This window comes from Pseudonaja textilis, chromosome 5 (genome assembly GCF_049901715.1).
Source record: "Pseudonaja textilis isolate UNSWEBS1 chromosome 5, rPseTex1.2, whole genome shotgun sequence".
In the NCBI taxonomy this organism is placed as follows: domain Eukaryota; kingdom Metazoa; phylum Chordata; class Lepidosauria; order Squamata; family Elapidae; genus Pseudonaja; species Pseudonaja textilis.
This window is the reverse complement of record NC_141994.1, coordinates 34,670,697-34,693,139: the sequence shown is the minus strand read 5'-3', so window position 1 is coordinate 34,693,139 and position 22,443 is coordinate 34,670,697. Positions and strand designations below refer to the sequence as shown.

Here is a 22,443-nt window from a genome sequence, read left to right as displayed (position 1 = left end):
TAAGTCAACCTCTCCCGAAACACTAAGTTATCTAAACACGAAATAACCGATGATTTCGGAAGAATTGCAAAACCGCCCGACAGACTAAGCTCACAACAGCCAAGCGAGGCGAGGAAGGCCTCCCGCTCAGGTCTCCGCAGAAGCGGAGGGCGGCGCCTCCCAGTTGTTACTTCAGCCCCGTGCTGAGGATGCCCAATCACGTGACTTTCCAGAAGGACGTGGTTGGATACGAAAGCCCACCCTTTTCTAGCGCTGACTCGCGGTGTCCGCGAGCGGGAGCCGAGGGAGAGTTGTGGCGGCCGTTGATGAGAGAATCAAGCCGCGACGTCCTTAGCAGCAACGGCAGCGAGCGGGCGAGAAGAGCTGCGTGAGCGCCAGACAGACCGGGGGGGACGGGACGGGAGGCGTGCGTGGTTTCCACTCGCAAGGGACAAAGAGCGAGCATCCCAAAGACGCGCGAACGAGATCCTCTCGACTTACAAAAGCTTGCCCTTTTTTCAAGCATCTGGGCGCTGTGGCCCTGCCCCTTTCCGGAGCCGGAGGGTCCGGAACCGGTGGATCACTCCTCCCCCTTGACTCTGGACCCCTAGAAAGAGAGGTAAGGGGGCGGGACGGAGGGAAGCGTAGCACCAATCTCGTGTCGCTACTCCGAAGGCGAAATGCTGCCCCACCGAGCTGCGTCAGGGAAGGCATGGGCGTGGGCGGCGAGGCAGACTCGTCCCTGAGCGGAGCTTTTGCGGTAGTCTTCCTACCGTGTGTGCCGTGTTGCATGACCTTGGGCACGTCTCTTGGTTCTGGCGGTTCTGATAGCTATCAACGTGAAAAATATTTATGATGGTGGTAATGATTCAAGTTGTGATGGCTTGGGATGTGAGTTTTAATGCCCCAGCTCTCCTGCCCCTTCGTTTTGATTGGTTTCTTTTTAATAATTTTTGCTTGTGAAAACAAAGGTGTCCCCGTTGTCGCCCCGGTGTTTTGATAACTATAGATACTGTAGTGTTGAATTGTTTCCCTATTAAAGGTGCGAGAGCAGCTTTCTGCCTTCTAAGGCCATAATACTGGGACATTTCAGTTTAACGAAACTATAGTTCAGAAATGGCTGTACATTAATTTGCTGCAAGAGCCTTGAGTAAGTGAACTAGGCAGGTAGGTATATTGTGCTAACTCAATTGCACAAAAGCAGCACACTGTTCCTATTATTGCCAATACCAGATACAATTTGACTCACAGTACTGCTACTTTCCTTTTTATTAATCCGTGCCCACTTCTGGATCACTACAAATAGCTTATTCTGCCAAGATACATTGCAGTATTTGTAAATAGTTATGAATACATGTAACAAGATTGCCTAATAATGTACACAGAAGCAAATCCTTTTGTTTTTGTGCTGCTAGTTTCCATGTTTGCCATAATTTAAAGCACATTTTAATAGCATTTGTAAGAACAGGAAAATTTGAAGGTATAATCAAGGATCTGAAACTCAAATTGTTCATTAGCTTGAAGATAACAACAATGAAGCTTTTTCATAACAATGTCTACTGAATCAAAGATGAAGAACATCACACTATACCAGGGGTAGAGAAACTTGGCTCTTTTATCACTTATGGACTTCAACTCCCAGAATTCCTGAGTGAGCCATAAAAGGTTCCCCATCCCTGGCCTACTGGTTTTTCAGTTGTGGGGAAAATCAATTTTTGACTTGAATGGGACTAATATACAAATGTATATTAATTATTATATATGTCATTATTATATATGTCCTACATTAAATAAAGATAAATAGGTTAAATACACTTTTAAAAGAACACTGATTGTTAAACAGATATACAGTTTCATAGTTTCACTTTGACCACTTGTCTAGCTGTTTTTTCCATTAGCCACAAATCAATGTTCCTTATGATAGTTGGAAACCATAAAAAACTTGAATGTAAACATGTAAAACATGGCAGCATTTATCCCCTCAGGAAAAACAACACAGCCTGAATATTATATCTAGCTCCATCAAAAAATAAAAATGATACTGAGAATTTACAAAGAAAATAATATTTTGTCTTTAATTTTACTTGTCATCTTTTAATAAGAGGAGGGAAATCCAGATCATTTTTTGATTGCTTTAAATGAAATTCAGACTAAAAGATTACTAATAAAATACATTATTAGGGGCAAAGGGGGAAATAGCAATGGCTTCGGTGTTTTTCGGTAATAATTAACAAGGATGTGTGCAGGTTTGGGTGAGGGGAAACTATCAAGTTTAAGATCTGAGTCTAAGCCTCTGAGAGATTCGTCATTTGTGGGAACTGATCATTCTACTAACTGGAACCAGCCCCTTGAGAATTTATAGGGTGAAGTGGTAATTTAATATTAGAAAAGAAAGAAGACAGTGTTGTGCTGAGGGACTCTTATCTGAGCATAGCTCCCGAGTGTTGCGTGAGCTTTGAAATGATAATTTTGCAAGCTCCAAATAGCAGTGGAGGGCTTGCAGAAGCTGTATCAGGAGTGTATATTCCCGCTATTTGGGTGAGGGTGGCATTCTGCCGTCCTTATGAAAGGAATCACACTTCCCCTCCCAGTCAAATTCTTGAAGACTTGGCCAAGATGCTGCCTCCTATCCATTTTCTGAAGCAGCAATCTGCTCACATTCTGTCTAATAGTATGGAATACAAGGAAACCCTAAATCTTGCCTCTCCCACTGGCTGCTCTGGCTAGAGTGGGTTGAAGGAGGCCTCCAAGAGGCCCATATTTAGCCATTAGGTTGTGTTGTTATTATATTGTCTGGAAATGTAACAGAAAATACCTTTATTATGAATCTAGCAATTGGACTACTAGAAGAGCAATATACACTTGTACTTAATTGTTTTTTACCAAGATGATTGAATATTATGTATGTGGGTTCCTCTAGATCAGGGGTGTCAAACTTGCGGCCCGCAGGCCAGGTGTGTCACATGCTGGCTACACCCATTCCCAAAGGGGAAAAAAGTCACAATATATCACGTGACAACAACTTAACGTCAGTTTGATACCCCTGCTCTAGGTGTTGTTACTACAAATGGTACAATTTCTAACCTAAGTTCCCCCCATCCCCAAGAAAATTGTAATAGAGTAATGCTAAAGACTTATTGTAAGTCCTCAGATCTGCATTTAATGATAGTAAGATTTAAAAATGTAAAGATAAATGGAATAGATTAAAGGATAAATGAAATTGAATCTTACAGGAATGAGAAAAAGTAAAAATAGGAGTGACAGTCTTTAGAGGTTGCCATGTTAGCATTGGGTTTCACCAATTTATTGTTAATTCTCTTTCACTTACCCTGAGAATAAGTGCAATCTGGTGATTTTTTAAATTTAAGTTAACAGAAAATGTAGTTAAATTGATTATAAACAAGTTCATGCTGAAGTCATAAAGAAATCTCATATTTGGAATTGCTTCATTTTTATATATTTCAAATGTTAGATATTTCAATTTTTGTTTCAAAATTTGGTTTAGACTGGAATAATTGAATTACTTTATTTTCTTATTGAATCCATATGCTTTGTTACATTAATCTTGCCTAGTGGCCCCAAAGGCTTAGGATACCATATTTTTTAAAACTTTCAGTTTAAGGATTTGCACTGAGAATTATAGGGTTTCTCATACAGCATGCTGGGTTAGTTATTCTTTGATTTTCTAGTGCGTCCTTACAATCGGTCTATTGTTATTATTTTTATGATTAAATATAACTTCAAAAATGAAAGATAAAAAGACAAAATTCCAAAGAAAATTAGTTATACCACTAAAATGAATTGCAAAAGAATGTAATAATTTTCTGTAGATTTGGGTTCCTATACAATATTTTCTGTTTCTGTAGTGTTAATGATTACACAAGACATATTTGTATTTAATTCTCTTAATGATTTTAGCATAGTATCCTTATTGTGTTATTCTTCAATAGAACAATTCTAAGAGGGAGGTGCGTATTATGATTTATTTACCAGAATATGAAGTTGCACTGTACTTCTCAAAGTTTGCTAATGAAAAATTATGGAAGGGGAAATCAACTAAAGAACTTCCTAAATACAGTGAACAAACTATTTCCCCTGTAAGTTTCATACTCACTCTTGTTAGCTTTCCATTTGTTTGAGTTCTCAACTTAAGATCACAGTTGGGACCAGAATTTCTGTTGCTAAGCAAGTCAGTTGTTAAATGAGTCATGTTTTTACAACTTTTACAACTTTTTTGCTATGATTATTAAGCAAATAACTGCAGTTAAATGAATCATGTGGTCATTTAGCAAATCCAGCTTTCTCCACTGACATGCTACTTGCCAAATGCCCAAATTTTGATCATATGCCTGTGGGGATACTGTAAGTTGTAAGTAACTTTTTTCAGTGCTATTCTTACTTTGAATGATCACTAAATGAGTGATTATAAGTTGTGGGTTACCTGTATAAGAAAACAATGGTAACAGTTTTCTATTTTCTGGCAAAGATGTAGTTTTCACAAATGAAATCAGTGCTATGAGAATGTTGAAAACATTGAGGCCACAAGTATAAAAGATACATGAAGACATACTGAACTAGGAATGTGGTTATTCAAAATGTCACCATCATTCCCATACAAATTTCTATCAAGTAGTCCATCTGCCATTCTCTCATTTCAGTTTCATCCGAAATCATGTCATTACTTTCATTCTTACTTCTAATTTTCTTTGCACCTTATATAGCCCTTTTAATCTCTTTTCAAACAATACTTTCTATATTTTAATGACTATTATTTTGGTTTTTCTCTCTATATAAATTTTTAATACTGATTTTTGCAGAAATAATACTCAATTTTTTTTTCATCCACCTCTTCTTTTCACTTCATAGAGCCATCAGACACCTTTTTTTAATATAACCCCACACTTTTGTGTGATACTTTGTAATATTTAACTTTATTCCAAGAAGTTTCCATATCTTTCTTTAAATCAACTTTCCCATTCATTCGAGGGCAGAGGGGTCAAACTCGCAGCCCATGGCCCGGATGCGTCACATGCTGGCTATGCCCACCCCCAGTTTAGCGGAGGGGGAAAAAGTCACGGTACATCATGTAATGATGCAAATTTTACACCCTTTTCTAGGGAAACAATGTTTTTTTATTCTGGGAAATATTACATTTTTCATTCATACTTACTTTTCTGACATTCGTTCCTTCACAAATATTTTTAATGTGTATTCCTTCCTACATCCTGGACATATCAAATAATGGTCTGCCCATATTCATAATTTTGTACTCCCCTCATAACCTTCCTTAATTATCTAGCTTTCATAAAACAGTCAAATCAGTCATGCTGTTGTATTCATTTCTTTTGCAATATATATGTGTAGATTTATATTTAAACTAGATATTCAAAGAAACCTTTTACTAAACAGATCTGAATCTATTGATATTCTCATTTGTTCTTAGTTTTGTGAATCACACAACCATTTTTTCTATATCATCTCTGTCCCACTCTTCCTTGCAATCCACATGCAAGCTAAAAAATAGTATTCCCATCCCTGACTGCATTCATTCAGAATACTGAGCAATTTTCTTTCCATCTTTGCTTTTTTATCATTATTCATGAGAGCATAACATGTAATTATCATTAACTTAAAAATTCCTTTTTTCGTACACACCCACTACAGTTTAGATGGTATGGTTTCATATACTATACTTTTTTTGATTATAATTAAAAGATGCTTTCTTTTTCAGGTATATATTCTGCACAATTTGATGTAATGTAATTTGCTATAATTTAATTTATTGGATGTTGAAGCCACCCAATTCCAAAAACTGGGTAGCTGGCAATATTTAAAATACATGGTTTAAAAAATATGACAAAAAATATCACCATTAAGATTCACAGAAGATTCAACAGGATATCCCTAAACACCATAACACATTCCTAGAAACAAAACCTGGTCTCAAGAGACTTGTAGAACATTTGGAGGGTGGGAGCGATTCATTCTATGGTGGGCATGTTACTTCACAGGGTAGGGACTGTGAGAGAGAATGTGTGCTTCCTCAGTATCAGAATATGACAGTGTTTCAAAGAGGGGACATGGTTCATTCCCTATTTATTCAGTTTTATAAGACATATAAAAGGAGAACAGGACTGAAGCGACACTTAAGCCAAAGTTCCGCTGATGATATTACCTAGCCTGGTGACAAAATGTTCTGAACAAGAAGCTTGGAGAACAAACCACCAACATGCTCCTCCATGCTGCAGCGAGAGCCCAGGGTGGGTAGACTCCTTCCTATGATGTCATTAAGCTGGGTCTGTACTTGTATATATAAAAAGCCAGCCCCGGGAGAATCCCCAGCTTTGACTCAGCTTCTTTAAGTCACAAGCTGTGTCTCTGAAAGCGTTAGCTTTATTCAGTGATTTTCTACAGAAGCTGCCCTTGCTTCAATCAGCTCCCGGGGATCTGGGCAGCTGCAACTTCAGGAGAGCGGGGCCCCGTTCTTCTGCAACGTTGGGATAAACATTTTCCCAAGTGCTGCTAGGCAGGCAGGGAAGCGCCTGAGACCTTCCCCATAGCTGCAGTTTGTCTGATTGTAACACTGATCGGCAAAACTGATAACAGCCAGCCAGCTGATCGCGTGGGAGGCATCTCTTCCTTCTCTGGCTGATCTGATCGCTCGGGGCTTGCAATAGCCTAAGAAGTGAAATTCACTTCTTGGAGCCATCAATGAGCAACGGCCATCTTTCAGTGCAGTCTCTTCTGACACAAGGTGAGAGGCCATTTTAAGTGGCCTAGTGGCCATTTTCAGGGCTCCAAAGACCCAATTCCACCCTCTGCCATTCTTAAGCACTTTTGAGAGCCATTCTCTCAACGCTTGAGCCTTGCTTATTTAAAATGGATCAGGACGGTGCTCATGCAGAGTTCCCTCCCCCCCAGTGGAACAGGCCCTCCAACCCACTAAAAGGAAAAGACACAGACAACGTACTGCTCAGAGGGAAGTGGCTGCAAAAATCAGAGCTAAGGCTCTAGCCCCTAAGAAGACAACTCAGGCTGAGTGAAGGCAGAGAAACGCAGACATGCAGCTCTAGAGAAACAATTTAACAAGACTATTCAACAAATGAGAGGGCAACTGCAACAGGTTGCTCAGTCAGCCAAACATCAGGGTTTCCAGAGAACCCCCCCGGTCTGGTCCCCTGAGGCATTTGAGGAGCAACCTCAGGATTTTAGCAGGTCTGGGCCATATTTCCAGAAAACTTCTGGGCCCTCTCTTCCCTCCAGAGTTCAGGCCTCCCAGTTCAGGCCAGAAGCCACCTTCATGCGCACGGCAGCTGGCCTTCGGCCCTCCACTTCCTTTGATAACAGGCCCAGGGAGATCCAAGATGTTGTTTCCTTAGCCATTAGGCAGGGATTGGCTGAAGGTTTTCAACAGATTCTTCAGCCTCTGGAAAGGGTTCAGGCCATTCTCCCTTCTCAGTCTATGGTTTCCTTACCTCCACAACAAGATTTCCACAGACCTCGAGACCTCAGGGTCCATTCTTCATAGGCAGAATGGGAGGAGTATGAAGGGGAAGAGGACTATCTGAATACAGAGCGTGAAGAGGGCGAAATCTGTGATCGCAATCTTTCAGAGGAAGAAGACTCTCGTCCAGACCAGCCCTCCTCTGGATTAGTCTTTAAACCAGCCCTCTTTAAACCCCTACTTAGCAAGGCCCTGGTCATTGCCAAGCTGTCACCTGAGGAAGCAGCACCTGAACCACAAGGGGAACCCTCCGGGCAAGGAGACTCGCTCTTCTCCAAGCCAGTAGTACACATGGAGGTTTTGCCTTCTCCCCTTTTGTTTCTCGATATGGTCAAGGAGCAGTGCGTTTCCCCTTCGGCAGGTCCTCGTCCATCATCTTTGGACAATCGGTTTTACAATGTTAGCACATCCCTAGCCAACGCACTTGCAGTGCCCTCAGTAGACACTCCGGTTGTGGCATCATTCTCCTCTTCTGGCACTCACACCAAGCCAGAGGATGTCCTTAAGCCAGAGGACAAGCATTCCGAACAGACCCTCAAGCGCAACCACCAAACAGCTGCGTGGGCTGTTCGGGCTTCGACTGCTACATCGTTTTTCCCGAGGGCATCTCTACGATGGCTGCACCAACTGCAGGATCGATTGCCTGCCTCTGACATCAGGTCCCATCAGGACCTTAACAAAATTAGAGCAGCAGCAGAATTCACTGCAGATACCACCCTCAATTCCTCCAAATTTGCATCAAGGGCCATGGCATCTTCGGTGGCAAGGCTTCTGTAGCTCCGAAATTGGCAGGGGGAGTCACGCCGCAAATGGAAGCTGGCCTCTGCTCCCTGCGCAGGAGACAAGCTTTTCAGCTAGGCTCTAGAGCTGTATCTCATTGAGACCAGAGATAAACGTAAAATTCTTTCCTCCTCAGGGAAAAAAGCTGACTATCGCCCAGCTCCTTATTGGCCACCTGCCTTTTGGGCGGAGTCTACCTCCTGCTTTCCTTGGCCACAGAGGGTGTATTCTCAGCGCCAAGACAAACGTCAAGACCCCCCTGGCAGACAACAACCTTCTGCTGGTAAACAGTCCTTTCGGGGAGAGGGGGTCATGCATTCCATCGCTCTAAGTAATACCTTGTACTCCGTACCCATCGGAGGTCACTTAGCCTTCTTTGCCTCCAAATGGGAGGAGTCAACGATGGATGCCTGGGTGCTCAACACTGTTAGGTCAGGACTACAATTGAAATTTCTATCATCACCCCCAGAAAATTTTTTGATTTGTCCCATTTCACGGGACACTTCAAAGAGAGCCCTTATGAATTCGGCCATTCAACACCTACTCAACATAAGGGCTATTCAACCAGTTCCTACCTTACAATGGGGACATGGATTTTACTCTCGTCTTTTTGTTGTTCCCAAAGCCTCGGGGGGGGGGGGTGGCGAGCCATCCTTGACCTAAAATTTCTCAATCAATTTGTCAAATACAGACGCTATGTATTAAAATGCAGACACTACATTCTATCTTAGAGAGTGTTCGGGAGGGCGACCTCCTCTCTTCCATTGATCTCACGGAGGCTTACCTCCACATCCCCATCTGGCCTCATCATTGCCAGTTTCTCTGTTTCTGTTACCAGAATGCCCACTTCCAGTATCAAGCCCTTCCCTTCGGCCTCTCATCGGCTCCAACGGTCTTCACAAAGTTTCTAGCAGCATTGGTGGCTTCACTCCAGTTGGTGGCATTCTGTTCCAATGAGGATCCAATGCTACTTGGACAACATGTTGATACTGTCCTCCTCCATCCACTCAGCCCGTCGGGACTTACAAATTACCCTGTCTTGCCTCCAAAGCCACGGGTTTTCCATCAACACCAAGAAGAGCCATCTCTCACCCACAACCAAACTGTTACACTTGGGAGCAGTCATCAACATGACTTTGTGCCAGGTTTTCCTGTCTCCAGATCGTGGAAAAAGCCTTGCAGAGATCATCAGCCAGATTCAACAACAACAGACTGTTCCACTGTCACTGCTATCCAAACTACTGGGGAAGATGGTCTCCTGTATTGGCATCGTCCCATGGGCACAGCTTCACTCCCGATCACTCCAATAGTTCCTGCTCTCCTTTCAACGAGCAGGAACCAGCCATTCGTCAATCAAGGTCCTGCTCTTTCAACAGGCCCGGTGGTCCCTCAATTGGTGGTTCTCCCGGTCTCTCTGGAAGGGGCTCCAATTCAAGGAACCAGACAGGCTAGTAATCACCACAGATGCCAGCCTTCTGGGTTGGGGCTCCCATATGGAGGGTCAGATAGCTCAAGGGGTTTGGTCCAGATCAGACAGCACCCATCCCATAAATTGGTTAGAGCTCAGAGCTATCTCTCTGGCTCTCAAGCATTTCAGAGCCTCAGTGACCAGCTCCCATGTTCTCATATTGATGGACAATATGGCCGCAAAACCACATGTCAACAGACAGGGGGAACGAGATCCAAGGCACTTATGAGGGAGGCAGAATGTTTGGGGTTATAGGCAGAGAAACACCTGCTGTCGATCTCAGTGGATCACATTTCCGGAGTCAACAATTCCCAAGCCGACTGGCTGAGCAGTTTAGTCGACCAGGCAGAATGGTCCATTCCTCTGTCCCTATTCAGGGATCTTTCCTTTAGATTCGGAACTCCGGAGGTGGATCTCTTCTCCACTCCTCATAATGCCCAAGTCAACAGATTCTTCACCAGGTTTCATTGCCAGGGAGCGGAGGGGACCAACGCTCTTCGTTGCTAATGCCCCACGGGTCTCCTCTATGCCTTTACTCCTCTTCCCATCATTCCTGCAGTCATATGGAAGCTCTTGCTGGAACGAGCGGAGCTAATTCTCCTGGCACTCTATTAGCCAAGGAGGCCCTGGTTTGCAGACCTGGTCAACCTGTCTGTGGCTTCCCCTCGGAGGATCCTGGCCCATCTCATCTCCCTGCACCAAGGGGCCCCAATCCATCCGGAGCCCCAGTGGCTGAAGCTGACTGTGTGGCGCTTGAGCGGCAGCAGCTAAGGGAGGCTAATCTCCCAGAGAAGGTTATCCTCACCATCCAGGCGTCTCGCAAACCTTCTATGAGGTGCCTCTATGATGCCACCTGGAGGGTTTTCTCCCAATGGTGCCTCAAGGAGGGTATCTCTCTTTCCTTAGGCCAGTTGGCAGAGGTTCTTAGATTCCTCCAGGATGGCTTGGAGAAAAGTTTAGCCCCCAATACCTTATGTCGCCAGGTATCAGCTGTCTCCTCAGTTCTTTCATGGGATTCGCTTCCTTCCTTGTCCCATCACCCCTCGGTCAGGAGATTTTTGAAAGGAGCTTCCAAACTACACCCTCCTATGGTGCACAGGTATCCTTCATGGGACCTTCACTTGGTTCTTAATGCTCTCTGCAGAGAGGCCACGTGGACATCCCCGTCTCCCTTCATCAGACACTACCGTCTGGATTCTTTGCCTCGGTGACAGCGGCCTTCAGCAGACAGATTCTTCAACGAGTGGTTCCAACGTCGGAGTGATTGGCTGGACGAAGACCCGCTGGTGGACATGCAAGCTTTGGTATGTCCCATCCTGGGCTCTTGCTGCAGCATGGAGGAGAATGGGCGTTGGTAAATTTACCTGTGAATGCCCTTTCTATCTATTCTGCGAGAGAGCCCAGCCCCTCCCTTGGTTCGTCTGGAGATGGTAAGGCATGTTAATGTATTGGATTGTTTGCTTTCAGAGACACTTTTTCAGTCTGTCAAGTATCTTCGCCAAAGCTGGGGATTCTCCCGGGGCTGGCTTTTTATATATACAAGTACAGACCCAGCTTAATGACATCATAAGAAGGAGTCCACCCATCCTGGGCTCTCTCGCAGCATAGATAGAAAGGACATTCACAGATAAATTTATCAACGCCCATTTACCACCCAAGCTACAAATATTTTCTACCATTTCTAATATCTATTTTTTCTTTTCCATTTTTTTGCTCATTCATTCTCAGTAGTATTTATTCTTCTTACATATCTTCATTTTCATTTGTCAGCGGATGGATCTATTAATGCCATTTTATCTTTACCATATATCATAGCTTTGTTGAACCAAGACTTTCATATAATGTGTTTAATAAAAGAAACAACTAAGTTATCAGACTTAGATATATCAAAACCACCTACTATGTTTTGTGCTAAACAGTAAGAACACAGTGACAGTCGCTTTTCTTAAATTCTGGTTAATGTTGCATAAGGTCTTACTCAAGCCCTGTCTTACTCAAAACACGCTTGTTCTGTTTTCTAATTTAAAGATTATCATGCAAGTTAATGTACTCTTGTCAACAACCTACTAGGTAGGTGGTTAAGTAACCCTAACATTGTAGCAACATATTCAAGATACTGTGGATCTCTGTTTCTGATTCTGTGAATATGTAATATTAATAATGTCATAATTCTACATGTTTTGTTCTACAATAAACCTTCAACTGACAGGCTATCTGTTCCCAATGAAAATGTGTACTATTTCAGCCTCAGTTTGAAGGAACACCGAAGAATGTTTTTGTAATTATCCATAATGAAGAGAAAAGAGAAGAATGTAGTGTCAAAGATTTGTCTTCATCTTTTTTCCATAATTAATAGAAAGTCAATTCTCAGAGTACAGCACTAATCTTAAAATTAAGCTTATTTGTTCCAAGCATTCAGTATGTGTCATACATCAGATTTTAGAGAACTGTTTGTTTTTAATGTAAGCAATATGGCAACCTGTGGTAATGAGATTGCATAAACTATGACTATTTACTTGGGAGTTGGTGCAATTTGCTGTGCTGCTGACAGTCATAAAAATATACTTGGAACTGTTATTTTCTGATTAGGTATTGTTAGTCAATAAATGATTTGATCAGCAACTAGTTTGTGGTAGTTATAGATATGTTCTGACCTCTCAACTTCTTGATAATAGTAACATATCAGTCTTATTATAACAAGACATTTTTTCTCTTGTAAAACATCTATGTCCATATGAATTATCAAGATAATTCTCTCAACTTGTGATGTAGTGACCACTAGTAGAATTTATTTAAGAGATACTTCTCTTAAATTGTGATGTTGTAGAATACAACAGAATTCTACAAAATTGCATAGTAAAATATTCAACTGTTCCCTGGATATTGATTAGGTAGTCAAGCTTCTAGAATTACTATTTGAATTGGGAATTATACATATGCAGATCGATTTTAATAGATTTTGTAATTTATCAAAGTTATTATTTGCATTTTAAATTTATTATTGTTTGTTTATTTTATAAATGTGTATGGATTAGTGGTCTTCATGATAAAGAAATGAGTTTACATAAGCAGAGTAGGCTCCATACTGAAGACTGTTACTATTCAATTCACATGGAGCAGAGTTGCCCATACACAATATTGTATGGAACATTTGTAATGCCTACTTTCATAAATAGGATTATTTGTTTTAGATATGCTACAGAGGTAAGATAAATCCTTTCTCCCACACAGAGTGAATTTTTTCAAGAAAAAGAACATTGGACTTATCTGATACGTTCATTCCCTTTGGTGGTGAGTGAGTCCAGGCAAGGGTTAACTTAGTCTCACTGATTGAGTCTGTCAAAGCTGCTTTAGCTCCGCCTCTGTTGCTGGCTTTCTCCAGCTTTTGGTGAAGTCACATGACAGGACGTCCTTTGTAAGTGGATCAAGAACAAAAACTCATCTGTTGTCGCCCCCGACCCTCTCCCCAGACCAGACATACCCAGGGCAGGGCTGGGACTCTCTCACCATCAAAGAGAATAAACGTATCAGGTAAAACCAACGTTCTCATCCACGCTGCGATGAGAGTCCAGGATGGGTATGACTCCTCTCTCTGATGTCAGAGCTGAGTCTGCCACTGTATTAAAAAAGCTTTTGATTCAGCTTTCTTGTCAAGAAGATCTCATGTCTCTGGATAGGAATTAGGAGTTTAAAAGCACAATATATATATAGATCAGGCAGCGGGCAGCAGGAAGAATGCTGCGACATAGCTCCTGGGGCTCCGGTTGAGCTGTGCCACGAGGAGAGCGGGGATCCACTCGCCTGCGGCGTCAAGGCTTCGGCAGCGCCTCCTGGGAAGCTGCGAGCTCAGGGAATGCTCCACGAGCTTCCCACGCAGTTCCCACAGCATTTTTTTCTGTTTGACGCTCTACAGCGGATTTTCAGAGCCTTGCTTCACCACCTCTCAGCTGATTGCAGTTCAGTAAGTTTCCGATTGCTCAGGGCCAGTAGATAGCCTAAGGAGTGAGGAAGGCAGAGAAGCCTCTTTAGGACCGGCGCACTTGGTGGGCGGCCATTTTGAGTGGCCAGTGTAAGCCACTGGCCTGGAGGGCAAAGGCTGAATCACCCGATGGAGGTGATCTTCTACTCTGCCCACCTGCAGCTCTCTGATTTTTTTCCAGCTGCTTCTCCAAGGCATTCTGATGTCTCAGCATCCTTTTCCTCAGTTTTGGAGGCCTTCTTGGGGGCTGGAGCCTTTTTAGCTGCTCTGCTCCTGGAGCTCCTTTGGAATTTGTGGGGCTGTAGCTGCCCTCCCTCAGGCTTATGCTGGAAGTATGAGCCTCTGACATTTTGACTTGAAGGGCAGGGAGACCCGTGCCAAGAAGGAGAGGTGTGGGAGAGTGAGGTGGAAGTTGCAGCCCCACAAGCCCCAGGCACACTTGTGCCCTGATGATTCTCCTTACCTGGTCTTCTGGCCTGCTTGTGGCCCTGCTAAGCCTTTAGCTAGCTCTCTGACTACGCCCTATTGGAATCCTGGCCTTCAGCAGGCTCGTGCTAAGCACTTCATGTCGGAAGAGAGAGCAGGAAGCTGTTCAAGCCCTGATTGATGAGGCCCAGGCCCTCCGAGGTCGACTGAGGCTGTGCCGTTTGATCCTGTTCCTCAGCACTGGGTCGCTTCCCCCAGCGCTGGCACTAGAGGCCTGAGGGAAGACTGACCAGCTGTTGAGCAGGCCAATGTCTCCTGCCAATTTGCGCTCACTGCTAACCATGAGGCTGTGGCCTGTATGTCGAAGTCCCAGCACTGTGCTAAGAGTGGCTGGGGCAGCTGCAGCCCTGTGTGCTGCTTCTCCTCGGGTAGTTCTAGCAGTGGAACAAAAAAATCTGCAGCACTGACCTATTCCTTCCAATTATGTGAAAATACACATACTGCGAAATCAAAACTATGAGAGGCTAAATGACACATCAGTCCTGGCTGAGGGACTGAATTGAAAGCTGGGGAAAGGCGGCAACAAAGGCGGCGCTAAAGCAGCTTTGACAGACTCAGTCCAATCTGCGAGGAGACTAAGTTAATCCTTGCCTAGACTCTTGTAACTACACAAAGGAGAATATATACATGATTATTTCCCATTTAATCAAAGATTACAGTATTAGCAACTTTTTATCTAAACAAAATCACTAAACGTTTACGGCTGTGGTCTGTTCAACCTTAATGACTGATCATTTGTTAGTTTGTGTCCCCCGTCCCCCCCCAAATGGGATACAGTGTGCATTTTGAATGATCTGCCCCTTTACAATATAATTTAGTTTTGTTAGCAGGTAGGAAGTATAAGCACCAAGTGAACTCTGAGTTAGTTGACATAGTTAGAGAACTTACAGAAATGACTTGAACAAAAGACAGCACCTAGCTGTTTTATATGGGCAAATTTATGTGGCCAGATTTTCTAAAGACAAGAGAAAATATTTGTCTTTATTATTGCTGTATTGGATTAAGAGGCTGACATCTCAACTGCAACTGTAGTAGTTATCTACTTTTAGTTGGGAAGGGAACTACCTATGAAAAAAGATGCATAGTTGCATTGTTATTGATCTGCTTCTAAGAAATGTATTACTGTAGTCTGTTTTTAATCTACTCAATTTAATCTATTCAGATGGGCAGAAGCAGGTTTTTGTTTATGTGCCGTGCAGTGATTTCCCTCTGAGATTTGCCTTTTCACCATGAGTGCCATATGAAACAGTTTATGTAACATAATTTCCTTTTGGATATTGCTTTAAAAAGTTTGGGGTGAAAATGTGCTGTAGTACTAAATATTATCAACATGAGTCATGCAAAATATGTTTATAGTGAAGTATATTAAATGCTGTTTGGTATTACATAGTTTCATACAGATAATGCCATATGTTTCAGTTTCCTATGACTGCAGATAGCACAGTCAACTTTTGAAGTCAGTAAACAGGATGCTCAAAATTGAAATAGCAAGTTAACAAAGGAAGTGTTACTGAATGACTTTTTGCTCAAGTTTTTGTTGTTGCATTATGTGCTATGAAGACATTTATTTTATTCCTTTATATCACAGAAATCATTCCTAGTATTAATATAAGAAGAGTTGGGAAGAGCACGAGAGAAATAATTGTTATGGAAAAACAAACTTGTTTCATTTATTCCTTTTCCTTTTTATAATTAATTATATGGGGAAAACTGGTAGTTGTAAACATTTTACCAAGTTTAATTGTAATATTGTGTGAAAAGAAGTATATGTAAGTAGATGGATTACTGCAGGAGGTTTTCTGATTTCTGTGTGTCCTTGCTTCCCTTCTGTTTAATTGTTACATTTACTGTTAATATTTCAGAACAATATTTTCCAACCTCAACAACTTTAAGACCTCAACTCCCAGAGTTTTCCAACCAGCATGAAGTCCACACATTTTAAATTGCTGAAGATGAGGGCATTGTTTTGGATTTAGAACAAGGGTTTTTAAACCTTTTCAGGCCAGCAACAAAAAAATTCCAGAACCCCTAATTAGGAGACAAAACACTTGCAATAGAATCCTAGTATGGTAATAAAATGAAACTTCTGCTTGCTTTATTTATACAAATTTATATATTAAAATTATTTAAATTTTACAGAAATGGATGCCCCAATTATAGCACTAGAATTTGTTTCCCTTTTTTCACCTGTGCCGTACTGTCTGCAGTTACCAGCTTGTAAATGATTATCCATATCTATAAAATGTTATTATGACATAAATATGTATTAGGTCTAATAAAAAAACAAGCTAAAATATGCATATGATGACGATGACCCTTTAATATTATGAAGTTGAAAATTATGCAGCAGAATCACTGATGTCACTTAGAAAGCTTCCTTTACTTAGAAATGATAATAACATGGCATGCATAAACATGACCTGCAGCATAATCAGAAATAATGGCTTAATATAGCAAAATTAAATTTGATTTTTTTCCCTCACTATTACTGCCTTGCAGAAGCCATTTAAGCACCCATCATCTTCTTTCCTTTCCAAATACAGTTTCGATATATGTTTATTCTGGAGGAAATTTTACTACTATAGGATTTGAAGCACATATGCACTGCAGCTGGGCAGTTGAATCCTATGTTTCAGTATTAATTCCTTTATAACTCAATGGATTTAATCCTAAGTAAATTTGCACAGGATATTGCCTTAATAAATAAGATGACCAATTTGGGACATACCCATAAATACCCAGAAAAGGGTCTGCAACATAAAAAGAGATACATTGCTTCCAGGAATGTGTAGTTCTTGGGCTTTTAACCTTTTGTTAAAATCATCCTGTTAGGAATGAGTCACCTAATAGTTGGGTTGGCAATATATAAACCAGGATAGTTATTTAATACTGTTGTATCTTTAAGAGAGTGCTGTAATTGTGATTGGCTGAGGTTCCTCCAAAGGCCATAAGAAACCTAGTTTGTATCTTCTTGCATTTTCCCTATTGCCTTTTGCCTGATCGTCGTTCTGCTGGAATTGCTGTGAGTCTTGCAAACAGTTAGCAAAGTCCATTTACTGAACTTTGTTTATGATACTGGACTTCATTTTTGGATTATCCCTGGACTGATTGTATTGAATACTACCTGCTTTAACCGTGTATGATTTGGATTGTTTGTTGGACTTTGTTTACCCATTTACAGGAAGTAAAACCTACATTTTACTATTCAGTGTATCTGTATCTGGTTGTGTGTTATTCCTCACCACTCTCACTACGTTTCCCTGAGTGCACTCATTCTCCTAACGGGGAATACATCAACACATCCTATTTATTTTTACTTCTTTTAGGATAAAGTGTAATAAATCAGGAAAAAGATTTATGTAAGAAGAGAGACTCACCCTGATTGATTTTATGCTGCCAAATAAATCAGAATCTCTTTGGATTTTAAGCTCTCTCTCTGAGGTTAGGATTAGAACTCCTCACCATCCAAAAGCAATAGTCCCTTTTAACTTTCTCATCTGCCCTTTAAAATAGCATTTTCTACTTAATGCCTTAGAACATGTTTGTTATAATTCAGAGGCAGGCAGGAAATTGGATGTTGTGTATGTGCATGTGGGAAGAGAGAAAAGAAAAAAAATGAAGTGGTGAAAGGCAACCAGCTGCCTCCTGCATGGATGGCTTACAGTTTTGACACCAACCTTTGGTGATATGCAGGCAATTCATTTTACTAATCTAATTGGTCCCTTCAACAGAAGCAGCAAGCTCTAGCATTGAAAAATTATACACGTTCCAAAACAAAAAGCATGTTAATTGTCTTCCCAGTTAGAAAATAAATGTTATTCGCATTGTCATATCATTGCCTTTTTAAAGGAAATCTTGTTATATTCCTGCATTTTTTAGGAGGTATCTCTTACACCATTATCCTTCAAAGAAGTTCCATTTTTTCTATCAAATACTTCATAATTATTCCTCCCTCCTCTTTTTTTTTTTTTTTTTTTTGATAGACTGAAGAATGAAAATACTTTGATGGGAAAAAAAGCTGTGGCCAAAGGATGGAAATTGCTTCATATGAAGGGGACTCTGATAGAGCTTCGGTGAGTAATTTTATACAAAATAGTTGGCAAATAATACATCCATAGAGAAGGAATTTCCTAAAATATATGCATGTGTACAAAACTATATTCCTTTTCATGATTAATTTTAACCTACTTTTAGATAAGCAGTCTCATGCCCCTTTTTAAACCTACTGTTCATCCTTCAGTAAGTTTATTTAAAACTTTAAAATAAATAAAATATTAAGAAAGCTAGTTGATGATTAAAGATATTGATGTGGAGACTTGAAGACTGTGAGTTCTAATCCTTAGGAGCTTTGGGCTGAACTCTCTCTTTGGGGCATAAGAAGTGGTGGCAAAGCTCTTAAAACAACATTACTAAAGAAAACTACAGGGATTTGTTCATTTGGTCTCCAGAAGTCAAGACTGTCTAGTAGGGTAAAGAACCCTCTAATCTTATTCAGGCTAAAACATATCAAAGCATATGTAGATTTACAAAAAAAATCGGTTATTTTTAATATCAAAATATATTGGATTGTTTCAACAAGCTCTGCATGGGGCTGCCCTTGAAAAGTATCCAGAACCTTCAGCATACAGAATGAGGCCGTGAGAGTTACATTGGATGCTCATAGAAGGGTACATGTAACAACACCCTTGCCCTGCAAACTGCACTGAGTGCCAGTTTGCTTCCAGGACCAATTCAAGGTATTGGTCATCACTTATAAAGCCCTACATGGCATGGAGCCAGGCTGCTTATGGAATCAGCTTCGCCTTGTCACATCAGCCTGTCACATTCAATCAGGTAGGAATAGTATATGCTGCAGACCTTGTCAGTAAAAATTTTTGACTGGTGTGGTCTAGGAAGATGCTGGCTCCCACTTTCCTGGCCTTTCGTAACGGTCAAAAAGTGGCTCTGTGAGCTTGCGGGCGGAGGTCCACAAAGGACCATTCAAGCATTCCCTCTTTCTTTATTAACTAATGTTAAATGGCCATCTTGGAATTTATTTATTTGAAATTTTATAATGTTATAATTTTATAATTTAAAAAATCTTAAATTAATTTTAGTATTCTAATATATATATGCTACTTTATATGTTGATTACACTGTATACCACAGGTGGGATTCAGCCAGTTCTCACTGGGTCGCCTGAACTGTTAGTTAATTTCTTATGAAGTTGGGAGAACTGTCTGTCTATCTGTCTGTCTGTCTCCATTCACTTAATAGTTCTGGGCAGACAGCCAAGAACCACTTAACAGTTGCAGCTGGAATGCAGCTGGTACAGGCTGAATCAAGTCAATAAACAACAGAAATTGACAGGATTAGGGCCGGAAAACATCAATCACCATCTAGGGATGGGATTAACATTTCCATTATAAAGAGTATTAAGTAACACTTCTGTGATCAGCTGATACTCCCTGGAGTTCCCCAAGACCTTTTATAGCTGCTGCAGTGTTGTCTACTTCTTGTTTCTTCCTGGGGGAAAAGATACAGGAGGAGACAATGATGCAGCTTGATAATACAGGCTGTGAATTTAATGCAGGTGTGATCCAGCCGGCTATATTGCTTCTGTGAAGCATCCAATTTAGAACATAGAGAACATAGGATAATAGAGTTGGAAGGGTTAATGGCTTTTCGCAGCATGCCCAGGCTTTCAATTAGCATGAGTGGCTAATGGCTGAGGAATGGCTGTTTTTAAGTTTTCTGCATTGTTTTAGTGGTTCCTGGCACTGTCTTTTTGGGGTGTACTTTCTTCACTCTTTTTAAAGACCTCTAGTGATGGAGCACCCACAACTTCTGAAGACAAGCTATTCCATTGGTTGATTGGTCTCACCCTCAGGAAATTTTTCCTTAGTCCTAGGTTGTTTCTCTCTTTGGTTAGTTTCCATCCATTTCTTGTTGTGCCTTTTGGTGCTTTGGAAAATAGATTGACTTCCTCATTATTTTTGGAGCCCCTCAAATTTCCTGACGGTCAGAACAATCAGTGGAACAACTTGCCTCCTGAAGTTGTAAATGCTCCAACACTGGAAGTTTTTAAGAAGAGATTGGATAACCATTTGTCTGAAGTGATGTTGAGTTTCCTGCCTAAGCAGGGGGTTGGACTAGAAGACCTGCAAGGTCCCTTCCAACTCTGTTATTCTATTCTAAATATTGGAACAGTACTATTTTATTGTGAATTGGACTAAAGAAAAATTTCCTAAGGGTGAGACCAATCAAGTTGGCCATGCCCACCCAGTCACATATCTGCCCAGGCATGCCCATCCACTCATTAGGGCACAGTTAAATTAGTTTGAATCCCACCACTGCTTACACTACCCAGAACTCTGTCTTGAGGGATATTGGCAGTTTAGAAACATGAAATGGGTGTGTCTGTGTGTGTGTCTGTGTGTGTGTGTGTGTGTGTATAACATATAAGTTATTAGTAGAAACTGCTAAACAGCGTTAAACTGTTAAACAGTGTCTTGAATGCACAGTGCTTTAATTTTATCCATAAGAGCAGAAAAAAGTAGCTACATGAAGGTATGTTAGTGAAATTGGGCTGATGACAAACATTCCTCTTTTTGGGTAAGATTTGTATAATATGAGTACAATAATCCTGTTAATTTTAGTCCTAGTAATTTGCTTACTATAATCAAGCTACACATCATGTGACATATCTTAATTTGAATTATTGGATTGGGTCTAAAGTGAAAATACAGATGAAATTTAGAGGGAACTATTCAACCTTAGACCTCTGTCTGGTCCTGCACTATTCAGTTGCAAAATACATTTTACCCACCAAAGGTACCCATTGCCTCCTTTGTAGATTTCCAATTTACTTTTGATCTGATTCCAAAGTAGAAGCTATGGGACAATTTCAGGGATGCTCAATGGATAAAAGGTTATCCAGACTCTTTATTGTAACATTTCACTGTTAAATGCTGTCCACCAGGATACCCTTTTGGAACTGTTTCCATCAAAATAGAGGTAGAGTAAGGGTGCATTCTATAATTCAGACTCATCTTCTAATAATCACTCTCCAATGTTAGTAGATCGTGCAGTTCTAAGCTTGCTACATACAGAAATTGTATCTGTCTCCCAGGTCAAAATGTGAAAGCATTGAGGGCATTGGTTTCTTATTTGATAAAATAACATATTAAATTTAAAATTCCTGAGTTGGTAGTTGTTGCACAACATGTTGTTATACCAAGACTTGGGGTAATGATCGTGTGCCCAGGCATTTGACTCTTTTGAATCAAGAAACAATAAAAACGAGTAGCATATATACCAAGCAAGATGAAACCCAAATCTCTTACAAGTTATCAGTAATTCCTTAATAATGACAGCAGAGATACCCCTAGAGCAGCTAATTTCCACAGTACTCAATACTAAGTTATGTGCAGAAGCTGCCAAAAAATAAGATCCTCAAAGTTTTTATCAAAGCCTGGCACCATGACTTTGTGGCCTCGCAATGTTCAGAAGATTGCAAGACCTTGTATTGAGAGTGGGTGGCACACAACTCTGGGGTGGGAATTGAATGTTTGAGAATTTCAAAGCTTTGAAACTATGTGAAGAACCTCCCCTTTTTTAATTCATCAAAGAAGAGTAAAAAACAGGTTAGCTAAAACTTTAAACTTTTAGATTTTTCTTAATCTAAATGTGAAATCAAAATGTCATCAAACTCTTCCAAGTAACAATGGTCTTTTGCATTGGCACTACAACAGTATGATGTATAAATGTCAATTTAATGGGATGCCAATACAGTGATACATATTTATAAATATCTTGGTTTGCTGTTCTAAGCTTTTTTGGGACACACATTTATTTTATCAGGTAGAAGTTGTCCAAAATTGTTGATGAGAATAGCAACTATTTATTTGAAATTAAAGTTGAAAACTTTAATATTTCCTTTAAATCAGACATACTTACCATGATAAGGTATTTCACATAAATGAAACAATTTCACTAAAGGTCCAAACAGATTTTAAGGATGTATAGACATGACCTCTATGGCTGATCCAGAGGTCAGGTAATTCATTCAGAAAAGAGAGATCCTTCAAATAGTAGAAAGGTAGTTTACATTTTTAAGATGGATATCAGGCTTTTAAAACTTTGCTCAGAAGATATACTAGTATTCATTGTACTTGGTATCGGATCACTATTATATGCTCTAATTACCTATCTCTCTTAAGCTTAGCATTTCTTGAACTGTCTTCCAGTACTGTGTTCCGTAGAATG

The 22,443-nt window shown here is 40.7% G+C and overlaps 1 protein-coding gene across 4 annotated transcripts in view; it reads left to right on the top strand.

The window, feature by feature from the left end:
• The first annotated feature begins 202 nt into the window (after nt 1-202).
• The window catches only part of OSBPL8 (oxysterol binding protein like 8), an 81,932-nt gene continuing 59,691 nt past the window's right edge, over nt 203-22,443 (top strand). For 2 of the 4 annotated variants that reach the window (XM_087934476.1, XM_087934480.1), the window contains exons 1-2: nt 225-598; nt 18,180-18,269. In XM_087934476.1, the coding sequence (XP_087790602.1) occupies nt 18,228-18,269 (42 nt within the window). In that variant the 5' untranslated portion in view covers nt 225-598; nt 18,180-18,227. Of the gene's footprint in view, nt 599-846; nt 871-18,179; nt 18,270-22,443 lie in introns of those variants that run through there. The other 2 variants (XM_087934479.1, XM_087934478.1) reach the window with 2 other exon arrangements.